The sequence below is a fragment of the Zootoca vivipara genome, chromosome 1, assembly GCF_963506605.1.
Source record: "Zootoca vivipara chromosome 1, rZooViv1.1, whole genome shotgun sequence".
NCBI lineage: Eukaryota > Metazoa > Chordata > Lepidosauria > Squamata > Lacertidae > Zootoca > Zootoca vivipara.
The window spans coordinates 10,107,882-10,131,597 of NC_083276.1; the positions used below are offsets into that span (position 1 = coordinate 10,107,882).

At 43.6% G+C, this 23,716-nt stretch overlaps 1 protein-coding gene across 1 annotated transcript in view; it reads left to right on the forward strand.

Moving 5' to 3' along the window:
- Positions 1 to 23,716, forward strand: part of BRF1 (BRF1 RNA polymerase III transcription initiation factor subunit) — a 202,258-nt gene that overhangs the window by 21,986 nt on the left and 156,556 nt on the right. The window contains exon 3 of the mRNA XM_035104684.2: positions 17,014 to 17,187. Coding sequence (XP_034960575.2) covers positions 17,014 to 17,187 — 174 coding nt within the window. The remainder of the gene's footprint in view (positions 1 to 17,013; positions 17,188 to 23,716) is intronic.

The window sequence follows — 23,716 nt, forward strand, 5'->3', positions numbered from 1 at the left end:
CTTGGTCAAACTCATGTTCGTAGCTTCGAGAACACTGTCCAGCCATCTCGTCCTCTGTCGTCCCCTTCTCCTAGTGCCCTCAATCTTTCCCAACATCAGGGTCTTTTCCAGGGAATCTTCTCTTCTCATGAGGTGGCCAAAGTATTGGAGCCTCAGCTTCACGATCTGTCCTTCCAGGGAGCACTCAGGGCTGATTTCCTTCAGAATGGATAGGTTTGATCTTCTTGCAGTCCATGGGACTCTCAAGAGTCTCCTCCAGCACCATAATTCAAAAGCATCAATTCTTCGGCGATCAGCCTTCTTTATGGTCCAGCTCTCACTTCCATACATCACTGCTGGGAAAACCATAGCTTTAACTATACAGACCTTTCTCAGCAAGGTGATATCTCTGCTTTTTAAGATGCTGTCTAGGTTTGTCATTGCTTTTCTTCCAAGAAGCAGGCATCTTTTGATTTCGTGACTGCTGTCACCATCTGCAGTGATCATGGAACCCAAGAAAGTAAAAAATAATAATAAAATTTTTTACATCATACATACATCACAGAAAAGGCGATCTACAACAGAAATTTGAATGTTGTTGTTTTTCTGTCTGCCAGGTTATTTGAGAATACCTTATTTGGTGGAAAAAAGAGAGAATGCCTTATCTCAGGGTTGTCAAACTCAAATTCATCGGGGGCCGCATCAGCAGTTTGGTCACCCTCAAAGGGCCGGTTGTATCTGTAGGACTATGTGTCCACTCTTTATTATCATAAATTATTGTCACTGCATTCAATTATTACTGTTTTTGTAATAATGTAAGTAATAACTAGCTCTGAAAGCAGAAACATAGTCAGAATAATGGCAAGTAGATATTCAAATGTACAATTATTGTACAATTTATTGAAAAATGATTTTTGGTAACTGCACTGGGTGGTGGAGGCTCGCTAGGGTTTCATGCAGGACCTTTGCAGAGCTACTAGTACCTGGAGATGCTGGGGTCCTTCTGCATGCAGGACAGATGTTCTGCCAGTGAGCCACCAACCTTCACCAAAGGGACTGGCTGAGGTTGACTCACTGGAGCTGCTCTCCTGGTTCCAGGGTTTAAGGGCCAGAAGTATAAAGCAGCATCCTATGTTTCTGAGGAGAGGGAGAGGGAGGGGAGGGGAGGGGAGGAAGGAAGGAAGGAAGGAAGGAAGGAAAGAAGGAAGAAAAGAGGGAGTGGGAGGGAGAGAGGAAGGAAGGAAAGAGGGGAGAGAAAGAAGAGTAGGAAATAAGGAAGGGAATAAAGAAGGAAAGAAAAAGAAAGAGGGAGAGAAGACGGAAAGGGAGAAAGAAGGAAGGAAGTAGAGGGAAAGAAAGAATAAGAATGAGGGAGAGGAAGAAAGATGGGAAGGACGGAAGGAAGAAAGGAAGGAAGGAAGGAAGAAAAGAGGGAGCAGGAGGGAGAGAGGAAGGAAAGAGTGAGAGAAAGAAGAGTAGGAAAGAAGGAATAAAGAAGGAAAGAAAAAGAAAGAGGGAGAGAAGACAGAGATAAAGAAGGAAGGAGAGGGAAAGAAAGAATAAGAACGAGAGAGAGGAAGAAAGAAAGGGAAGGGGGGGTCGCCGCCTTGATTCAGCGCCAGAAAAGAGCGCGAAGGGACCCAGGGGCAAAAAGCATTTCCCGTGCAGCGTGAGACAGTGGGTGTCCGTTTTAGGAGAAGTGCGTAAAGCCTCAGAGTTGCACGTTTGTGAGGCTGAGCCGCGGCAGCAGGAGGAGGAGGTGAGGCAGGAGGAGGAGGAGGCGGCTTGCCGGGTCGGTGCCCGGCAGCGCCGTGCGGAGAGTCCTGAGCCTCTGGGACGCAGCAGTGCTCTGCAGCACTTTGAATCCTCCTCCTCCTCCACGCGGCGCTGCTGGGTGCTTTGTGCTTCAGCAGCAGCAGCCGTTTCCAGGCGCCGAGCCGTGGCAGGAGGAGGAGGATTCAAAGTGCTACAGAGCACAGCTGCGTCGCAGAGGCTTGGGACTATTCGTGCGGCGCTGCCGGGCGCTGACCCGGCAAGCTGCCTCCTCCTTCTCCTGCTGTGGCTCGGGGCGCTCCACGCAGCGCTGCTCCGGCCGCCTTTCTACCCCCCCCCCCCCGGCCCCAGCTGTTTGTCGGCGCTTTGTTGGCGCGGCGCTTCAGCAGCAAGGTCCCGCTGGCTGGGTCCCGCTGGCTGGGGCGATCGGCGGGCCACATGACGAGGTCTGGCGGGCCGGATTTGGCCCGCGGCCCTTGTGTTTAACACCTGTGCCTTATCTGATTGCCTTTCCTGGTAGTCTGGCCATTCCTTTGAGATAGTAATTACTCAATTCCTGAGACAATGGGAAGGTTCCCTCACCCCCTCCCTCCTTGCAGAGAAACATTTGGGAAGTCTGGGAGTTAAAATGGTTTCAGGGCTGTCTTCCTGTGCTGCTTCAGACATGTGGTTTATATATTTATGTATGTATTTGCTTGGTACATATTATATATATATATATATATATATATATATATATATATATATATATATATATATATATATATATATACATACACACACACACACACACACACACACACACACACGACCTTAAAATTATTATAACGGGGGAGGCAAGGGATGGGGCTGTGGACCCTCTGGGTACGTTCTGGACCCTTAATTGGAAACCACTGCACTGGATCCTAACCCTGCTGAACCTGGTCGGTCTTGTTATAGGATTACTCCTTTAATCAGCATAACTGCACATATGAATAAAACAGTGTTTCTGAAGAGGAACTCCCTTTGATTTTAGGTAATGCACCTATCAACATTTTCAAAAGCAGGGGCTCTATGGCTTGGCTTTTAAAAAACAAGGGGCCCCACAGTACTTCACTAATTGGGGACCACTGCATTATTGGGGGATTATTGGGTTGACTTTGTCCTTGTTTTTATTATGTATATTGTGTGTTTTTGTATTGTATTTTTTTGTTGTGAACCACTCTTGAGATCTACGGGTATAGGGCGGTATGCAGATCTAATAAATTAACAGTAAACAGCCACAAGAGCTGCTATCTAAGAAGAGGCATTTCCTCTTGAGTGAGAGAGGAGGATCGTTTCCTCTAAGATGGTGTCTGCCACTTGCAGTATTCTTTAATGGTTCCATGGACTTCTAATTGACCAAAAGGCATTTAAGCGGTGAATCAGCTGTACATTTTGGGCCTAATTATGTCTTATGTTTTGTCTCTTGGTAGGATTGCTGATGTAGAGCACTGGTTTTCTAGCTATTAATTCAGTATAATTTTGAAGCCTTTTTGCACGTTGTTGCTATGTTTTATGCTTTATTTTGTGTGCAACCCTCTTGGTGGATTATATTCATATGAAAGCTGTGCCTCTTTACAAGTACTGTAAATTGATATTCCTTGAGTGAAGGACACTCGTCTATTCATGCTTAATTTGATTCCTTTAGATTTGTAAGATTCTGGGTGGGTAGCAAATTCTCTCTCTTGCTCACATGCGCACCATGCACAGTTCAGCTCTCTAATCACTGCTGCCAGGCAGCTGAAGACTCTGAAGAAAGATAGAGACTGCCTGGGAACATTGCTTAGTTGGTTGCTTATGTCCATTTTATTTTATTGCAAGGCGCAGAGTTTATGCTAATATATATATATATATATATATATATATATATATATATATATATATCAAACCTGTCCAGTTACTGTAGGTTAAGTGCCTCCAATGGTGTCTCCTGGACTTTAAACAAATTTAATAAAGGTGATTGTTGGCCTATGATATTGTCTTCACTGACATGCAGCAGCTCCCCAGGACAAAGCTAAATGATAAAGCAGCCACCAGGTGACCTTTCCTGGGGTGGGAGATTCTGAAGGCCGGCCTGCCCCGCTCTTGTTTCTGAACCTTTCTCCAGCTTCACTTCACTACTTGGATAACTCTAAAGTTTCCTCTGAGTTTGGAAATTTCATATTGGTTGGAACCTTCCCCTAAATATAAACTGGAGCTGAGTTTCTGAGGATGTCAGATTAGGCACCAGGTATACCATATGTGTCTAAACCACTGAGCCTAGGGCTTGCCGATCGGAAGGTTGGCGGTTTGAATCCCCGCGACAGGGTGAGCTCCCGTTGTTCGGTCCCAGCTCCTGCCCACCTAGCAGTTCGAAAGCACGTCAAAGTGCAAGTAGATAAATAGGTACTGCTCCGGCAGGAAGGTAAACAGTGTTTCCGTGCGATGCTCTGGTTTTGCCCGAAGCGGCTTAGTCATGCTGGCCACATGACCCGGAAGCTGTCTGCGGACAAACGCCGGCTCCCTCGGCTTATAGAGCGAGATGAGCGTGCAACCCCAGAGTCGTTCGTGACTGGACCTAACGGTCAGGGGTACATTTACCTTTACCTTTTAATACCTTATGTGTAGTAAATGTGAGGACCAGCAGCAAATTTTTGCTTCTTTCTGTGTTGTACTAAGACACTCCTAAAATGAGCTCTTTGGTCGGACAGAGGAAGCTGCCTTCATCCATTGATCCATCTATCTCACTATTGTTTATTTCACATGTTTTGGCAGTAGCTTGCCAGGATTTCAGACAGGACTCTTTCCCAGCCCTACATGGGATTGAATCTGGGATCTCTTGCAAGTAAAACACATGCTTTGAACAGACCTACTGCCCTTATTTAAGTTGGGACAAGCTTACTTTTATTCCATGCTGGTAGAGGAGTGTTGTAAATTCTTACAAGAGGGGCTGTAATGAGACTTTCTCCTTCATTGAGCAGTAAATACTGTAGTGACTGTACTCAGTAGTTCCCGTTCTTTGGAGTGCAGGGGAAGAACTGAGAAGTACAATAGTTTGCTGGTGATTCAGAGACATGGTGGCTATGGAGGGTTGATGCCACTGCCAAAATGCAGCAGCATGCACTTTGTATCTGTTTAGTCGTTTCCAACTCTTCGTGACCCCATGGACCAGAGCACGCCAGGCACTCCTGCCTTCCACTGCCTTCCGCAGTTTGGTCAGACTCATATTGGTAGCTTCGAGAACACTGTCCAACCATCTCGTCCTCTGTCATCACCTCCCTGTGCCCTCCGTCTTTCCCTACCAGCTGCCCTGGATACAGAACTGACCTGTGCCTCCATGGACAGCTGTGAGTCCAAAATGACTCCCAGGCTGCGCACCTGGTCCTTCAGGGGCACAGTTACCCCATTCAGGACCAGGGAGTCCTCCACACCTGCCTGCCTCCTGTCCCCCACAAACAGTACTTCTGTCTTGTCAGGATTCAACCTCAATCCGTTAACTGCCATCCATCCTCCAACCTCCTCCAAGCACTCTTCCAGGGAGTCTTCTCTTCTCATGAGGTGGCCAAAGTATTGGAGCCTCAGCTTCAGGATCTGTCCTTCCAGTGAGCACTCAGGGCTGAATTCCTTCAGAATGGATAGGTTTGATCTTCTTGCAGTCCATGGGACTCTCAAGAGTCTCCTCCAGCACCATAATTCAAAAGCATCAATTCTTCGGCAACCAGCCTTCTACATGGTCCAGCTCTCACTTCCATACATTCCATACAAAATAAGATTCCTTCATGGATCACTGCCTTGTCGTGGTGAAGGGGCTTGAATAACTCAGAGAAGCTATGAGCTATGCTGTGCAGGGCCACCCAAGATGGACAGGTCATAGTGGAGAGTTTTGACTAAATGTGATCCACCTGGAGCAGGAACTGGCAAGCCACTCCAGTATTCCTGCCAAGAAAACTCCATGGACAAAGACAACAGGCACTTTGCATTAGTGACCACTTGTTTGTGATTCCCTGTGCACTAGTCTGTAGGCCAGGGTAGGGAGAGGGAAGGAGGAGATAATATTTGATCCACTGCCATTAACCCTTCTCAGCTTGCTTTGTAGACATGGCAGGTGCTTTTGCCAGTGGTTTCTGCAGTGTGTTTCCACATTGTGCCATTTTCTCACCCAGGTCTGTTGAACCATAGCATTTTTTCTCACGCTGGATGCACTTTTCTCTCTTCATTATGTTGGGAGTCTACAAAATAAAACATTTATTTTGGCACCATATCCCTGGAAGGAGCTTCTCTTGAAATTCTGGGCTGGAATTGACTCGTCGTTCTAACAGTGCCTGTGCATATGTGAGAAACGGAGGGGGAGAACGCAGCCACGGCACTTGCAACCCTTCCCTTTTGAAGGAGAAGGAAGGTATTTTGTGTTCTGTTCTTTGGCTTGAGTTCACGCGAGTGGGAGGATTTGTAGAAATGTTCTGTTTATTAGCTGTTTGCAGCAGATGAGTAAGTGCAGTTTTTGTTTGAAATTGCTGCAGCCTTACGCAATTTTTCTTCTTCTTCAGCATTTGTGCTGTGAAAATTACAAGGGGAAACCAGGAGGGGGAAAATATATCTCAGTCTGAGATTGTTTGTGATTCCAGATACACAAAACTGTCTCCACTCGTTTGTGCTGCCTCTGAATGCCAGTTGTTAGGAATCACAGGTGAGGAGAGTGCTGTTGCACCTGTGTCCTTCTTCTTGGCTTCTGATAGGCCTTGTGAGAAGAGGATGCTGGGCTAGATGGGTCATTGTCCTGATACATCAGGCTGTTCTTATGTTGCATTAAGTTTATATGCATCTATATGCATTTATATGTATCTGACGAAGTGTGCATGCACACGAAAGCTCATACCAAAATAAAAACTTAGCTGGTCTTTAAGGTGCTTTGTTGTTGTTGTTGTTGTTGTTGTTGTTTAGTCGTTTAGTCGTGTCCGACTCTTCGTGACCCCATGGACCAGAGCACGCCAGGCACTCCTGTATTGCACTGCCTCCCGCAGTTTGGTCAAACTCATGTTCGTAGCTTCGAGAACACTGTCCAACCATCTTGTCCTCTGTCGTCCCCTTCTCCTAGTGCCCTCCATCTTTCCCAACATCAGGGTCTTTTCCAGGGAGTCTTCTCTTCTCATGAGGTGGCTAAAATATTGGAGCCTCAGCTTCAGGATCTGTCCTTCCAGTGAGCACTCAGGGCTGATTTCCTTCAGAATGGAGAGGTTTGATCTTCTTGCAGTCCATGGGACTCTCAAGAATCTCCTCCAGCACCATAATTCATAATTTAAGGTGCTACTGAAGGAATTTTTTTTTTTGACTCAGACCGATACGGCTACCTACCAGTAACTAAGTTTATATGCTGTTTAATAAAAGCAACCCACTGAGCTTGTATATTCTTGTTCCTTTAAAGCTACACACACACAAAGGGACCTGCAAATTATGGGCTTGGGAGCCTCATGCTAGTTTCTACTAGCTAGCTGGGAAGTCCAGTTCCACCGTGATAGCACAATAACATTTTATTAATTTATCAATATAGACAGGGAAATTGATTTTTGCCCCCTCAGAACCTCTGCCGCCACTTAGCTACTCCTTTGCGCTGTATCATTATGTGAAGCTGATGGCTCATAGAATCGTAGAGTTGGAAGGGACCCCAAGGGTCATCTAGTCCAACTCTGTCTCCAGGGAAACCCACGGATGAGTCAGGGGGAGTCTGACAGCTGTCCCATCCCTTCCCCAGTGACTAGGTATGCCTGCTTGTGGTAGTCAGGGTGGGGTGATGGCTAGCCTTCCCCACATGCTCACTTACCCAGCAGCAGGATTGTAATGGGCTATCCTGGAAGGGTAACCTCCTTGCTCATCAGTGGGCTTACCTGTCTGCGCTGTTGTAATGGATTTGTCGAAGCCTGAACGTCCATGCATCAGTAGAGGGGGAAGTGGCTGTGGGGTGGGATGTTGCAGGGTAAAAAAGCAGGCAAGGGGAGGGTTGAGCTCTGTTTTCTAGCAGCTTCTGAATGTGCTTTGCCTAAAAGCAGCATCCATTAGGAGTTTTATTATATGTTTTTGCAAGTGGCATGTAGTTCATCTTTCAGGAGCGAATGGTTTCGGTCATTGAGATCCTTGTTCTTGAAGCTAGTAGCTGACTTGGAACAGTTTGAGGGTTATTCAGGAGGTCCTTTTGTTCTGAGGTGCATGATCTTCTTTTGCAGCTTAACACATTTTTTATTATTAAGAATTTTTATTTTCTCTGAAAATTTCCAGTCTTGGGAATCCTTTGTGCTAGAACAAAGGGAAGAAAAAGGCATGATGGGGGCTGCCTTTTAAAGGGAAATTAACCAGTGCAGAATACAACAAAGCTGTGGGCTAATTATAGGCAAATCAGTTGATTTTTTGTTTTGTTTTTTGTTTTTCTAAGAAGCTGCACTGCACTCATGAGGCTTATGAATCTTTTCCACAAACCAAAATAAGCGAGGAGCAGGGAAAGGCTATATAGCTAAATCATCCAGATTCTTATTAACACAAAATGCACTGTGTGAGGTTCGTGATTGTTGCATGAAAACAGCAGGAATTTAAGGAAATTCAAGCTCTGGGCATTGTGGTTTATCATAAGCACTGAGCATCTCCTTTGCCCGGTTTGCACAACAGTAAGCCAAGGTACGACTCATTGAGACTGTGTCGTGTGAATGTACGGCAGAGATGCTCACAACTGCCCTGTTCATCCCCAGTCCTTTTTACTGCTTTGCTTTTCCTATTAGCCATGAGCTGTAGTCCCTGTTGATGACCAGTTAGGAGACAGCTTACCCATGAGTCCTCGTTTGGACAACATGCGAAGCCAAACCTTGGCCTTACAGGAAGGGTGCCACTGCCCAAAAGCTTAGTGTTAGAAATTAGCCAGACACCAGGTGCGTTTTGCTACTGGCATGGGTCCAATTGCAACTACGTGGAGATTTTTGGGCGCCAGGTTGGTGACTGCAGTTTAAAAACCTCTGCCTTAGTCCATAGTTAATCCCATTTCCATTTCTACTGTGTGTGTTTCTCCTTCTTGCATATTGGGACAAGTGAATTGTTGGAAGAGCAAACTATGCCCTTTTAAAATGTGGGGGTTTTTTTGGGGTGGGGTGGGGTGTTATTGGGTTGTTGTTATTATTTTGATTATGGATTTTGTGGTTTTATATTTTGATCTTATTCTGTAAACCGCCCTGAGACCTGCTGGTATAGGGTGGTATATAAATTCAATAACCAACAACAGCTACAGTCAAGCAATGTAGTTGAGATCATAGAGTCATAGAATTGTAGTATTGGAAGGGACCCTGGGGGTTATCTAGCCCAACCCCTGGCGAATAGATATTCCATTGTGGTGCTGTAACCTAGAGTTAAGGTGCCATTCGTTCCTAGCTTATATATCTGAGTTTCTAATACTGGAAGGTCGTTAATACTTTTGGAAATGAGAAAGCTCATTGACTTAATTGAGTCACCATGGAATCTCTTTTTAGAGCAAATTTTGTTTTAGTCAGATGTAATGCAGACAATGTTTTCAAGAAGTTTTAGCTTCTGCAGTCTTCAGTAGGAGAGTATTTTCAAGAACATAAGAAGGGCCCTGCTAGACCAGGCCAAAGGCCCATCTGGTCCAGATGCTTATGCAATGGCACTCTGCCCACTTGTGATTTAGCAGCAGCTGGTATTGAGAAGCACACCGCCTCTGTCTGTGGAGGCGGGACTATTGTTTTTAATAGCTTTCTATTTTACATTGTATTTCTATTTGTGTATTTTCCAACGATATAAATAAGTGCTTTCCTAAGAGCACTGCCAAGCTCTTGTTTAAGTCAAGAGTCATTGAAATAAACCTATGGGAAATTTGGGGAGACCAAAGGCTGAGATTCTGGTGGAAAGGCTGGCAAATGGTCTGTAAAATGGTCATAGGCCCAGAGCAGCCATAATGCTCCTGATTTCCTAACTATGGTTAAAAGACTGCGATTGCAGCATGGGTATTTGTCCAGGGCAATTCCCCACTCCTTTTACTTTTATTCTTTGCTTTGTTAACTTCGCTTTTGCATTGATATGAGCAGTGATGAAAACACAAAAGACAGTTCCCGCAAAGATCAAGGACTGAAACTGCAGTTTAGGGCCGGGGAACTGTGGCTCTCCATATGTTGTTCCAACTTCCACCATCAAGGTCAGTGGTCAGGGAAGTTGGGAACTATAGTACAGTAACACCTGGAGGACCACAGGTCCACAATAACTGCTGTAGTTAAAAATGTGAAGGGCATAATTGTTGTGGAGGTGAGGTGAAGTTGTGTGCTCCCAGTTTGCAAACCATGATTCCCAGTGGGCCTGATTTACTCTTTGATATCATAAGCCATTTTAAGCGAAGACTGCATGACTCAAATAGATGGTTTTGGTTCCTTGGTACCATCATGTGCCAGCGGGCCCACCTTGCAAAGCCATTAAAAAACTTAAATTAATCTTAAAATTAGTGGGAACGAGGATAATGTGGAGCCCCAATAGTCTGTTTTCCCTTGTGGCAAGATAGAGCACTCAAATTATGAGATTATTAGATAATCTGGTGCTGCTCATTTGGTGAATGCACCCTACAGTTTGAGAAACCATGAGCTACGGTAAGTGGATGGTGCTGATGTGGTGGGAAAATCTGTAAGAACTTTTGCAACAGCAGTACTTAATTAAAACAACAACAAAATATATATTCATGCATTCATATGTAGCAGTATTTCAAATGCCTCCATCCATGCTTCCCATTATAAAGCTCTTTCTCTCATCCATTCCTGAACGAGGATATCTACATAGTGGAGACAAACTGTCTACAGCTGTATATGATGATAGTGTTGTTGCACTTAACCCCTCCCCTGTTGCACAATCTTTAGCCAGATCTACCTAGCGAGAGAGTTGACTATTGTGAATAAACACTGCTCTTTGCAGATGCTTCTCCTTCAGTAGTAGTGGATAAATGATCTTTGAAGGCATAGAATGTTGCTCACTAATAGGACTTTATAAGGTATGTCCTATGGGGCACCATTTTCAGATTTAGATATATGTTGAAACAGGACCAATTAGAAAATGCTCCTCTAAGCAAGGCCCTAGATCAGAAGATGACAGAAACAAAAGACAATGTCTTGGAGGCTGTGAAAAGTAATTCAGTGCCCTGATGAATAACTTATGTCTTGAAGGAAGGATCAGACAATTCCTCAGCTTGGGCATGGTGTTTCAGAAGTTGGCATAATTCTAGTACTGTATATCCTAGTAGAAGAATCCTAACAAATATGTAAAGAAACAAAAGCAAACCTGATAGGTAAAATATATTGTATGTCTTTTTGGAGATATGTTGGAATTCTGAGACTTTGAATCACATACCACCACCTTGCAGTGTTTCCTGCTGCAACTTGTATTTATTTAAGACATTTTGATACTGTTTAATTATTCACATTTCTAAGTGGTATGCATAAACACAGTTTACAGAAAGAGGAACAGTAAAACCACGAAAATTGACCATAAAACGCCTTATGGAACAAGAAAGTATTTTTGTCAGGTGCCTGAAGTTCAGCAAGGAGGGTGTCTGTCTAATCTCCGTTGGGATGGAATTCCACAGGCTTGGGTCCACTACACTGAATGCAAGGCTTCTAGTAGTTATGGGTTGTGCATCTGAGCCATTGGAGCTGTGTATTTTTCTGCTGGGACAGAGCTCTTATTCCAGCCAATCCATATGTATTTTGGTTGCAGCAAGTGGAGGGTAAACAGGGCTCACTCTCATACTTTCCTTCCATCCTAGATTGGCATGCCAAACATTTTAAAATTACAATGTTTTGCGCATTGCCTTAGATACACCTGTGGAAGACGACTGATCATCACCATCATTATTAATAACAATCTTATTAACTGTGAGCATTATCTTCTATGGTTGAATTGCTTCCTGAACTGCGGATGGTCCCAATTTTTTTTGTTCACAGCAGTTCCCCAGCCCCCAAATTTCACCTAGCCTTGGTTTGCAGTCAAAGTATGTGGTTTCCACTGACATCATTCCTCCTCCCCTGACCCAATGATAGCCTGAACTTCAGAGACACTTGGAAGGCAGTGAGAAAGAAGCCACATTTTATCTGAGTGTCTCTGTAGTACACTGTCAGGTCAGGGATGGACCCCTGCCCTTCTCCTGAGCCTGAAGGGAGCTTGTCCCTGGTGTTGTAATGAGCTTCGGAGGCATGTGGAATCAGTGAGATTTCTCATTATACCTGACTGTCCCAGGCCCAGCTCAGAAGCTTCCCTTTGACTTTTCCTCTTCCCTCAGGAAGGTTGTGGGTTGCAGCTGCCCTGCTGCATCCTCTCAGGAAACTCTCCAAGGTAGGTTATAATAGGTACTGGAAGTTAGCAACTGGTCCAGGGTTACCCAGTGAGGTTTGTAGCAGAGTTAGGATTTGAGCTGTTCCCTCCCTGGTCAAAGTTCATTACCCTACCCACTTACTCTCAGTGAACAGCTGGACATGCTATGTACCCCAGTGCTTGATGCTAGCAGAAGTCCTGACCTTTTGTTTGGAAGTTACTGAGGTGCAATATATAAAGCGCTTTTCATGGCCCCCCGAGGACAGGATTTTCTCAAAAGTCTGTGTTGGCTTTTCTAGGCTTACTGACTCTCGCCTTAATTGGGCTGTTTCTATGCCCTGGTCTCCAGTCAGGGAAAAAAAATACACTTGATCTTTTGCTGTAAGTGCTGTCACTCCTTAAAGCTGTAATTCCCCGTTATGATTGCTGCTTAGTTTCCACACCCTTCAATGCATAGTGGTTGACAGATTGAAGCTCTCTGGGCCTGCAGGGAATACAGCTTTATTAACCACTTGAGAGAGAGAGCTCATTGGAGTGAAGAGGATGATCCGGAGGCTCTAATCTAGGCATTCTGTTGATGAAGCCTTGCAGTCTTGCTGAATTGTCTGTTGTGCTGATGTATTGAGGTGTCATCACACCGTCATGGTGCAAACGTAGTTGTGTGTTTCAGATTCCTACGAAATACTGAACTTGAAGCACTGCTGGTCTGAACTTGGCACTTGGTAGCTAATAGCATGTTTCTATAAATTCATTTCACAGCTTCTCATCATATGAGGCAGGCCTGTACTGGTCCTTCAGCAAGTTAAAATTATCTCCCCTTTTGATTATTAATGCAAGTGTTCTTTCATGGTGGTGAAGGAGAAATCAGGGTTTGGGAGTCTACAGATGGCCTGGCCACCTGGATCTTCTCTAGGGCCTGCTTATTTGGTGTGCCATGAGCCAGGATTGCAAAACTATTTCAGTTTTCTGGAAACTGGTTCCACATTTTTATCACCTGCCCTGCTTGGAGAGCAGCTAAAAAAGACAAGCTAAAATGAGGAACCCGTAAAGGAGTCCAAACTCTGCCAAAACAAATGTAAACCGAGACAGTTGTAACTGAAAGTAGAATGAGGAACGTAGTGCTAAATCATTAAAACAATTAACAATTACTTTTAATACACCAAAACCATAAAATAGGGAGCAAATTGGGACATCAGATGAAAAAGATGTGAAAAGATGACATACCATATTTTTCTGTGTATAAGACATAGGTTTATTCCCCTTAAAAACAATGTCCAAAATTTGGGGGTGTCTTATACACGAGGGCCATTTCCCCCCATTTTCTTAAATTGGAGTCCCCCAAAATAGGGGGCATCTTATACATGGGGGCATCTTATAGACGGAAAAATGTGGTAAATTAGTATAAACAAAATCACTTTGCCGTCAATGGGAAATGGTTACTGATGACATAATGTGCTTGAACTTTCAATGTATGCCATGCTATATTTTACACACTCACTCATCCGCCCGCCCACCCATACCCCTAGTCCAAAGGGCTGCCACACAGTTTACAATCTACAAAATTAAAATTGCACCATTTGGCTTGTAGACCCAGACAGAAGAAAACAGCATTTCATTATACTCCAGTGCTAAATTATGGTATTTCTTACTCCCCTGAGCATTAGGAAAAAGAAGGGTTTACTAAGCATTACAAAACTGGTATTGAGAAAGTACTTCTTTTTAGGAATTAGCATGCAGCCTGGTGGGCATAATGTAGTAATCATAGTATGTATTTCTGCTGTGGGTGCATGTAGGGTATGCACACTGGGAAGCTCCAGCTCATTGCAGCTGCCCGCCACATCTGTATGTAGCAAAATACATGGAATAATAGAACTGCACATGTATGTGATCACATTATAATTTACATGCTGGTTGGCAGTTCCAGCTTTGTATTCTTTTCATCTCGCAATTTCATAACGTTTGAAGCAGCCACAAGAGAATCAGCTGCACTGTGCCCTGCAGGAGCAACTTCTTTTGGTGTATGTGTGTGTGGGGTTAAGATCAGAGTACAGATTATGTTTGTTAAAGAGGCTTAGGAATTAAAAATAATGGTGGGTGCACTATGCTCCTTTGTTGGGAAATTAAAAACATAGTTACTGATTAACCTGCACATCCCATTTTAATTATAGCCAGGCACAGCCTGTTCAGGATAGTTAATTTATGTGGGTTAGAGACCAGTGCAGCACTGGCACATCTGCAAGCAATTTAATTTAATTTAATTAGCAAAATGGTGCTAGATTGGGCATTTGGCAATTGGGGTTTTGGATTGGCAGCACTATGGGCATTGCTCATGTCAGGAAGACGGCACTAACAAAGTCTAGTTTCTCGCAGTTCAAAAATGATGCACGTACAGACAAGCATACAGAGAGAGACACCAGGTGGTTCTATGAAAGCTTGGTTGGCTTTAATCAAAACGATTCATTGTGGAAAAAGTCCCATGAATAATTCTTCATGTTTCTGGCACCAGCTTTGATCTGATTCGGAGTACACAAGGCACTTTTTAGATTACATATTAAAATTATATATGTGAGCTTTGTCGGCAACAGTTTATCAACTTGAATTGGAAAAGCAAGATCTTGAGCATCCTGTGTTGACCAAATAATATTTAGTACAGTTCAGGAATTGAGATATGTCTTTCTTCACATTTCTAGTCAATCTCATCAAGTGCAGTTTGTAATTCCCAGGGCAAAGCTCACTTCCCCTGTTTATAACGGGTATAACACAGGCCAGGATTGGGTTTCTTCAAATAAATTTGGTAGGCAATGCAGACAACAGAGAAAGCGTAGTGAATGTATTATGGGGGAAGTTGAATTTATAGATTAATGTATCAGGGAAGGGATGCAGTATACTGGTAGATCTTACTTTTAGATTTAAAAGGTTCCAGCTTCAATCTCTGGCATCTTCTGGTAGGGCTGGAAAGGATTTGTGGCTGAAATCCTGGAGAGATCCTGCGAGACAGGCCAGAAATAGGGAACATGTTCCTGGATTTCAACTCCCATAAGCCCAGCCAACATGGGCAAAGGATGGTGGGAATTGGAGTCCTATAATATTTGGAGTGCCTCAGTGCCTCTGCTTCCCAACCCCAGTATAGTCCCTGGTATAAAGGATCAGTGGTGTAAAGCAGATTTCTGAGCCCTTATGAACATAGCTTTTAGAATTAGATCATATAAAATATTACTGGTTGTGGTGGAAGATTTTGGCCCATTGGACATAGGACCCATATGGAAGGTTGCGTTGTGAACCAACCCTATAAGAGCTTATCTGTCATATTCTAGCTACTCTCTCCTTAGCCTGGTGTTATAAGGTGCTTTGATAGGAAGTCCGGAAGAAGAAGCACAAAGTAATGCACATGGACACAGTGTTTTCATTTCCCCAACAAGTCTGGTGTTGTCATCATGTGCTTAGTTTAAACTGTTGAACAAGCCACATGGCAAACTTCTTTCCCTGCATGGAAATGTTATTTGTTTCTAATATCCCCGTGAAACTTTAATGTTCTGCATGTTTCCTGTAACAACACATGGCAGAAACATTTTTCTTACATATTGAATCTATGCTCTACTCATTGGCCGGTCAATAAATACCATACTTACTTTACCCTGTTCTTCTATAACTACTCTCCTTCAATTTGGGCTTGTGTTCTTGCCACAGTTTCCTGCAGCTGAAGTGTTTATTAGCATGATGTGCCTGTGCTATGCTTTCCACAACTGTATCACCAGCTGTGTCATATCCTCTTATGAGTCATCTAAAGGGCTTCAAACAAAGCAATAAGGTGCATCCGTCTTCTTGAAGCCACAACTTAATCTTTGTAATCTGGCAGCTGAGCTCTCCTCAAATGTGATTTGCAGGAAGTGCTTCCACAGCAGTGGCAAACTTAGAGGGCACATCTCTTTCTATGGCCAGATTTCCTCAGTTGTGGTTTTGCCTTGTTTGCGGTTAGGGGACCTGCATGAGTAAGAATGTGCTTTGCCAGGTTTTTGGTGAACTGAAAACTTGTACTTTTCTTTCAAACTAACGTGGAATGTATTCTGTTTGCAATTTTGAGACATGCACCCTTAGACTGCTGACTGAGGGGCATTGTTCACTCTCTTCGGAGTAGCGTATCTGTACATTTATTCAGATGAAAACAATCCTGCTTCTTAACAAACCTTTGGCTTATCTGTTTGAAGCCATGGGTGGTGGTGGAATCACACAATCTGTTTTTTTTGGGGGGGAGCAGTGGAGAAATAGACAATTTTGGGAGGAAACTGAAATGCATGCTTATTTATCATCCAACCTAAACTTATTTGCTTTCTCTAACAGCTTAAAATCTATCATTTATAGTAGCACATATTTGGCACATACAGTATATGAATTTTATGCTATGCACATCTACTCAGAAGTAAAATCCATTCTTTTTAGTGTAGCTTAGCCTTGGGCAAGTGCCTGGGACTGCAGCATCAAAAAATGAATACTGCACTTTAGTTTTATACAAGCAAAATTGTGAATATACCCACTATTGGAAAGAAAGAAAGAATGTGCTACAAATTGTTGTAGCCTGTGCTATCTAAGTGGATATATATTAGTTTGTTTGCTTTTTTGTAATCTGTGGGCAGCACTGCATAAATTCATAATTGATTCGAGTGTTGTATATATTTAACACTATACATTGTTTTAAGTAAAAATATACTACCCACATTGAGTGAACACAACCCCTTCTTGGGTGCAAATTATATAGTATCTGAGAAAGAGAGAGAACCTAGCTGCATTAAACGTTTTAACTTCTTATTTTATAACAAAACAACCCCCCACCCAAAAGTGTAGAGCAACCAAGTTGACTTTAATTCATAGTGTAAGTATGATTTGCAAATGGTGTATTATTTATTTATTTGTTTTGTTTTCTCTTGAAAGGAAAACGGCAGATCCATCATTTGGGGAACCAACTGCAACTGAATCAGCATTGCCTTGATACAGCCTTCAATTTTTTCAAGATGGCCGTGAGCAAGCACTTAACCCGAGGGAGGAAGATGACCCATGTGATCGCTGCTTGCCTCTACCTGGTGTGCAGAACAGAAGGCACTCCACGTATCCTTTCACTGCTGCTTGAATATTTTTGGGGCACTCTTTGGGCCGTTTGAGCTCTTAACTCTTCTGTGCTAATTCAAATATAAGTCCACTTTTGTACACTTTAATCTTGTCTCTCATTGAAGAAAACACCAGGGAAACATTTTGTCTGGAATGAAAGTCAATGGTGAAATTGGTAAGGATTGTCTGATTTAATCAATAGTTGAATATGGTGCCCTAGCCCAGTGGTTCCCAACAGGTGGTCCGGGGACCCCCAGGGGTCCGCGAGCTATGCCAGAGGGGTCCGCAAGATGCTATTAGAATAAAAAATATATTAAATATATTTCGTATGATAACAGATTTTTTGTTTTGGCCGCTTCCTGCATGAGCAGAGTCTAGCGCAAAACTAGAATTAGATAGAGGCAGTAGTTCTGCTGTATGCCATTAGGTGGCGCTTTACAAACACTACTGTTTTGCAAAGAGGCAGCGCGCGCATTCTACTAACGCTTACCTCCCCAAGATGCTTTGCGCGTGTCGGCTTCATTTGTGCGCTACTGCGCAGGTACCCTGTCTTCTCCATTCCCCTCCCTCCTCCCTGGCGCGCGCTGCCTCTTTGCAAAACAGTAGTGTTTGTAAACAAAGCAAGCATTTTCTTCCATGTGTTTCATGAAAAACAAATATAGGAATCGGCTCAACATGCGGTCAGATTTCAGAGTGAAAGTTTCAGGTTTGGAACCTAATATTTCAGAAATAATGGACTCAAAGGACAGATTTAACTCATCTCATTAAGAACTGAAAATTAAAACTAACTGGAGTACTCTGTTGTAACTGTAAAAAACGTATAAATATAAAATATAAAAAGACTCTTAATTTGGCTCTCACTTTTTAATTTTAGGATTAGGAATTAATGGGGGTCCTTGTCACAATAGCGGCTCGATGAGGGGTCCTCGAGAAAATTTTGTTGGGAACCCCTGCCCTAGCCTATAGGGGAGGGGCATGAACGGATTGATGCATGTGCTTTTTAAGGGTGATTGTCTCATGTCAAAATATAAAGGCAACAAATTATATTTTCAACAATACAGTGTACAGGTAACTTTCATCTTAAGCGAGGGTGACTTGGCTTACCCACAGCACTTTGAAAAGTATATGAAGTCAGGTGCAGGGCAGGCTGGGCATGGCGTTGCTGAAACAGCCTTGTGGGCCAAATGGAGAGGCCTGTTAGGTCTAATGAAGCCCACAGGTCAGAGGTTCCTTGCCCTAGAGGGGGTAGCAGAGCGCAGTGTTTGGGGTAAGAGTGACAAAACAAAAATACTGAAAATCCAACATGAATCACAATATTTAAAGTAAATAGAAGATGAGATGAAAATGCATACGACAGTCCTGGCAGCAAATTGAGTGCTGAAGTAAGAGTTAAAGAAGGTTTCTTTAACCACAGTAGAGCAAAAAAAGGCGAGCTCCTGGCTGCAGAAATAGAAATACCCAACGTTCAGTATGAAGCTGCTTTCTTTTTAATGGCTTGGAACAGAGCAACTATATAATATAATGAGAAACATGTTTACATTTTCAAAGGGCAAAGAAGGTTGAAGAGTATGTTAAATCAGCATTTTCAGCATATTCAAAGTTTAGCTCTCGAGAAAATGTTTATAAAATGGAAAGAAATAGACAAAAATCTAAACATAAGAAATAGATTAAAGTGTAGGGAGGTATCCAATGAAACAGTTCCCTTAGTGCAAGGATTTCCATTTGTGCAACGGAGCTTCCTCGCCTTCTCTCTGTGTGCCACCCATCCACCCCAAATTTGCTCTTGAAGGTTGGTGGAAACCCTAGAACAGATTTGTGGGCATATGGAGGAAACAGAGAGAGGGTAAAATTCTGTTCTACAGCCACAAGTCTTAGTACTAACAAAACTACTTCATTGCATACCATCCACAATACCCATTTTGATATTGGGTATTGTGAGTATTTATTAAATTTGTATACTGCACTTCACCCAAAGATCACAGGGTGGCTTACAACATAAAAAAAATGAGAACATAAAATCCATAATAAAACAAAAGCAAACCAGTAACGTCTCCCCCCCCCCCAAAAAAACATATTTAAAAGGACGTAGAATGTTCAGTCAGCTAAAGGTCTGGTGATAAAGGAATGTTTTTGCCTGGCTCCTAAAGATCTGTAATGAAGGTGCCAGGTGAGTCTCCCTGGGGGAGAGCATTTCACAAATGGGGAGCCATTGCAAAAAGAAAAAGGCCCCTTCTTGAATTTAAATTTACAAAAATGAAATGCCATTGTAAATAATACAGTGGTACCTCTATTTACGAATTTAATGCATTCCGAACACACATTCGTAAGTCGAAAAAAATTGTAAGTCGAATCCCATAGGAATGCATTGGGAGAAAAAATTCGTAAGTCGAAGCAACCCTATCTAAAAATTCGTAAGTAGAAAAAATCCTATCTAAACCGCATCCAAGATGGAGGATGGAGCTCCATTCGTAAGTAGAGTTATTTGTTAAGTAGAGGTACCACTGTATTTGCAAATTGACTAGCATCTTCTGGTTCATGGTCTTTCTAAAGGAGCATTTAGGGCTAAACAAGAAGCCACCCCCTGCTAAGGGAGGTTTTTGGTACAAAAGTTGTAGCAATCTGGTTTCAAACATGGGGGGGGGGGGCTTTTGAAAAGAAGGTTGCATTTTGCCAGTAATTTCAACATTATATGCAGATAATCTGGATATTATCTATTAGGGTATTTTTGCAAGGATGTGGGGAATAAAAGTTAAAAAGAAAATGATGGGGCGATGTTTGCCCTTTTTATTCTTTCATCAGCATAAATTGCTTCAGCTTTCCCCTTGTGGTTACCTTGACATTCGGCCCCCAGGACAACGTAGTATGTGTAAGAGACCATCTGGCACAGTGATCTATGTGGGTCTGTTACATAAGCTCAAGCAGTAACTAGAGTGGATAACTAATTTTGCGTATGTTGTCAGCCTGGGTATATTGGATTGTTTTCACTTTGGTGGAGTTTCACTTAAATTACGTGCCTGCCTTTTGCTGGATAGTTAGGCCCCCCTCATCCCTACGAAAAAGGTTATAACAAAGCAGTCCTTAAGAAAGGTTGTACAGTACTCCTCCTTCCTCTTTGTAATACTAAGTACACAGTCAAAATTCCCTGCTGCCTGGGCAGCCAGTTGCATGGAAGCAGATCTGCATAGCTCTGCATTGACTATATATAGCTCAATGCTTTGCATGCAGAAGGTCCCAGGTTCAGCACCACGCCAGATAAAAGCATCAGGTTGCAGTGAGTGAAATATTCTGCTAGAAATTCTGGAGAGCTGCTGCCGGTCAAGAGTAGACAATACTGAACTAAAAAGGTAAAGGTAAAGGACCCCTGACAGTTAAATACAGTTGCGGATGACTCTGGGGTTGCGGCGCTCCTCTCGCTTTACAGGCCGAGGGAGCCGCCGTTTGTCCGCAGACAGTTTTTCCGGGTCATGTGGCCAACGTGACTAAGCCGCTTCTGGCACAACGGAATACCGAAACCAGAGCAGCGCACGGAAATGCCGTTTACCTTCCCACCGGAGCGGTACCTATTCTACTTGCACTTTTTGGCATGCTTTTGAACTGCTAGGTTGGCAGGAGCTGGGACCGAGCAACGGGAGCTCACCCCGTTGCGGCGATTCGCACCCAAGAGGCTCAGTGGTTTAGACCACAGCGCCACCCGCGTCCCTTAATACTGAGCTAGATGGGTGAATAATTTGACCTGGCTTAGGGTTCCTATGAATCCTCCTCCATTACCATATGCCTGTAGTGTTTGGGAACAGACCTGTCCATTATGCTTAATGAGATACGCATATGTGTACCAGGTGGCCCTGCTTTTAGGCTTCTAGCAGTGCCTAGACCTGGAGAGGTAGTGAACTCTATGGGGCGGGGTCACCACTAATGCACACAACTCCATGCAGGTATAGGTGAATTGTGAGATTTGGTCCTGCTAAGGGCAGGAAAGCTGCAGGTGCCTTGTCTGTCTTTTGAGTTTCAAGCCCCTTACAGGTCTGAATCTTAAAAGGAGAATCTTAGAATCTTGGTGAACTGCAAACTCTCGTTCTCTCAATATATTGCATCCTGCTGTGGGATTGAATTTAATGAACTAGAAGTGCTTTAAATAGATGAATGCATAATAATACTGGCCTGGTTTGCAAGCTTTTAAGGATTACAAAAAGCAGATGTCTTTGAATCTCTTTGGATATGTTTAAGTGCTAAGTATTTTTATATGATGATAGTGCAAAAAGTCTGCACCAAGAGAAGCAAAATTCAATTATGGAAACTAAGCAACCCTCCTGATCAATGTAGAAAATCTAGAATTGATCATCCCAAAGACATGGCTGCCTAGCCTTTGCTTGAAGAACTCTGGCAAATGAGAAACCTGGGGATTTCTGCATGCACAGCATGTACTGAACTACTCAGCTGCGAAATCCCCCCCCCCCAATCTTGTTTTGTTTTTCTAACGGAAGGGTGACTCTCTGACTTCTTCCTGACCCCGAGCATTGCCCTTCTGCATCATTTGGGTGAATTACATGCAGGAACGTGTGCTGTAATCTTGGCAGGAAAGTGTTTTGATACTGCTGTTGTAAGCTCTAACAGAGCAACCCAAGAAAGTACTTGGGAGAGGCTGCACTTTTAAAAACTTCCAAACTATAGGCTGGAACAACTGGTTGTTCTTGCTATTAAGACCAAATTATGAGTAGGATGTTTTGAAATGTGTGGTAGTGTTGTGTAATCCTGCCCTTCCTCCAAGAAGTTCGGGATTATGTGCAAGGCTCTCCTCCATTTTATCTTTACACAACAGTAAGGTGGGTGTGATGAGCTGCCATGGCTTGCCAGTCCAGTCCAGTCTACTTAGAAGCCCGGGCTTCTAAGTAGGCCGGATCTGCACCAACAGGCACCAGCCTGAGGAGACCACATTGGGAGTTTGCCTGGAGACTCTCCACCTTTGGGAGAAGAAGGGTGGGACTCTCTCCATCAGCTGCTTGATGGCAGAGAAGGAGCCCAGCTGTTGCTTTTTAGGGAAGAAGGAAGGGAGGGGAAGCCCAGTAGAGACACAAGAAACAGTTTGGGCATACTGGATGCCTAAATAAGGCGCCTCTGCAGAAATTGGGGGAAGGTGGACCTTGCTTCCGGTTGGAGATCTTCACCAGGCTGTTTCCCTAAGCCCTGTTGGACATGGTGTGAGAGAGTTTACCAATGGCCTATGTTGATATAGCACCTGCCACTTGCTGGTTTTTGGGCTGCCAAGGGCTCTGAGGCAGAAAACCCCTGTCCTCTTTGGGGGAAGAGCCTCCCCTGGAACACGGAGGCAGCCCTGGGAGGAACTTCCTGTCTCTGGGGTTTGGGTTTGGCCTGGGAAAGGGAGACATGGACATCTTGAGAAAAGCACAGCACTGAAACAGCCCTGAGAAGAAGAGGGCTTGGTGCTGGGAGGACTGCAGGCCTGCGAGGAAAGCAGAGATTATGAAGCAACACTTTGGGCAGAAAACCTGATATGCAGTTGACCAAGCATGAGTTGGTGGTGCCTTTGCTTGATGGCCCATGCAAGGCATGGAACATGCCCCCTTTCACGTTCTCCTTCCACAGGGCTCCTTCCCCAGGTGCAGTAGGCTAGACTGAAAGTTAGGACAAGGGCTGACTTTGATGCGAGAGATCCAAGGTCAGGATCTCTCACAGTTTAATCGATACCAATAGAAGCTGTGGGGTGGGAACAACAACAACAACATCATCCTCTGAGGGACCATTGTGGCTCAAATATGACAATAGTACTATTGGGGGGAAAGAAGCCTCAGTTGTTTTGATTTTGAATTATAAGCCTTTTGAAAATTTACTAGATTGCCAAGTGTAGTTAAAGATAGTTAAGGATATTCACTTATGGAGTTTCTATTTCTGCCAATTTGAGCATTTTATTATGTTCATAATAACAGTACTTAAGAAAGCACCTAAAAGCAATTAAGAGTCCATGCAGAACATGAAAAGTAAACAGGCACTGCCTGCAGGCTTGCAATCCAATCAGAGTAAAGTCCTGCAAGGAGGAAAGTGAATGAAGGTAAATAAGAGGGGAGGGGCAGTTGGCAAACTCTCTCCCTCTTCTCACAACTAGAAGATTGGACTGAGTTGTTTTCACTAGGATTTAGCCAACAGATGGCTCACTGTGTGAACTTTCAGTAGACAGGAATAACTGCAGCTGGTGATGGAAAATATGAAGGATGGACCCCCTGTATTCTCGACAAATGGGCTTAATTTTCCTTTCCACATATGCTGCTGTGTGTATCGTTTTGGAGAGCGAGAGAGCCAGATAAGAATGTTCCCGTGTCACTGAATAAAAAAAAGGGTGTTTCTTCCTAGTGGGAACAGGATACAGGTGCGCAATGTGTGCTTGGTGTTTACAAGTTAACCCTCTTCCTCACACCAGAAGAACAAAGCTGGACAAAATGCTAAGTTGTACTTTTACAAAAACAATCACATGCAGATTGTAATCCTACTTCAATTTGTAATGTCTGAAACAACATCT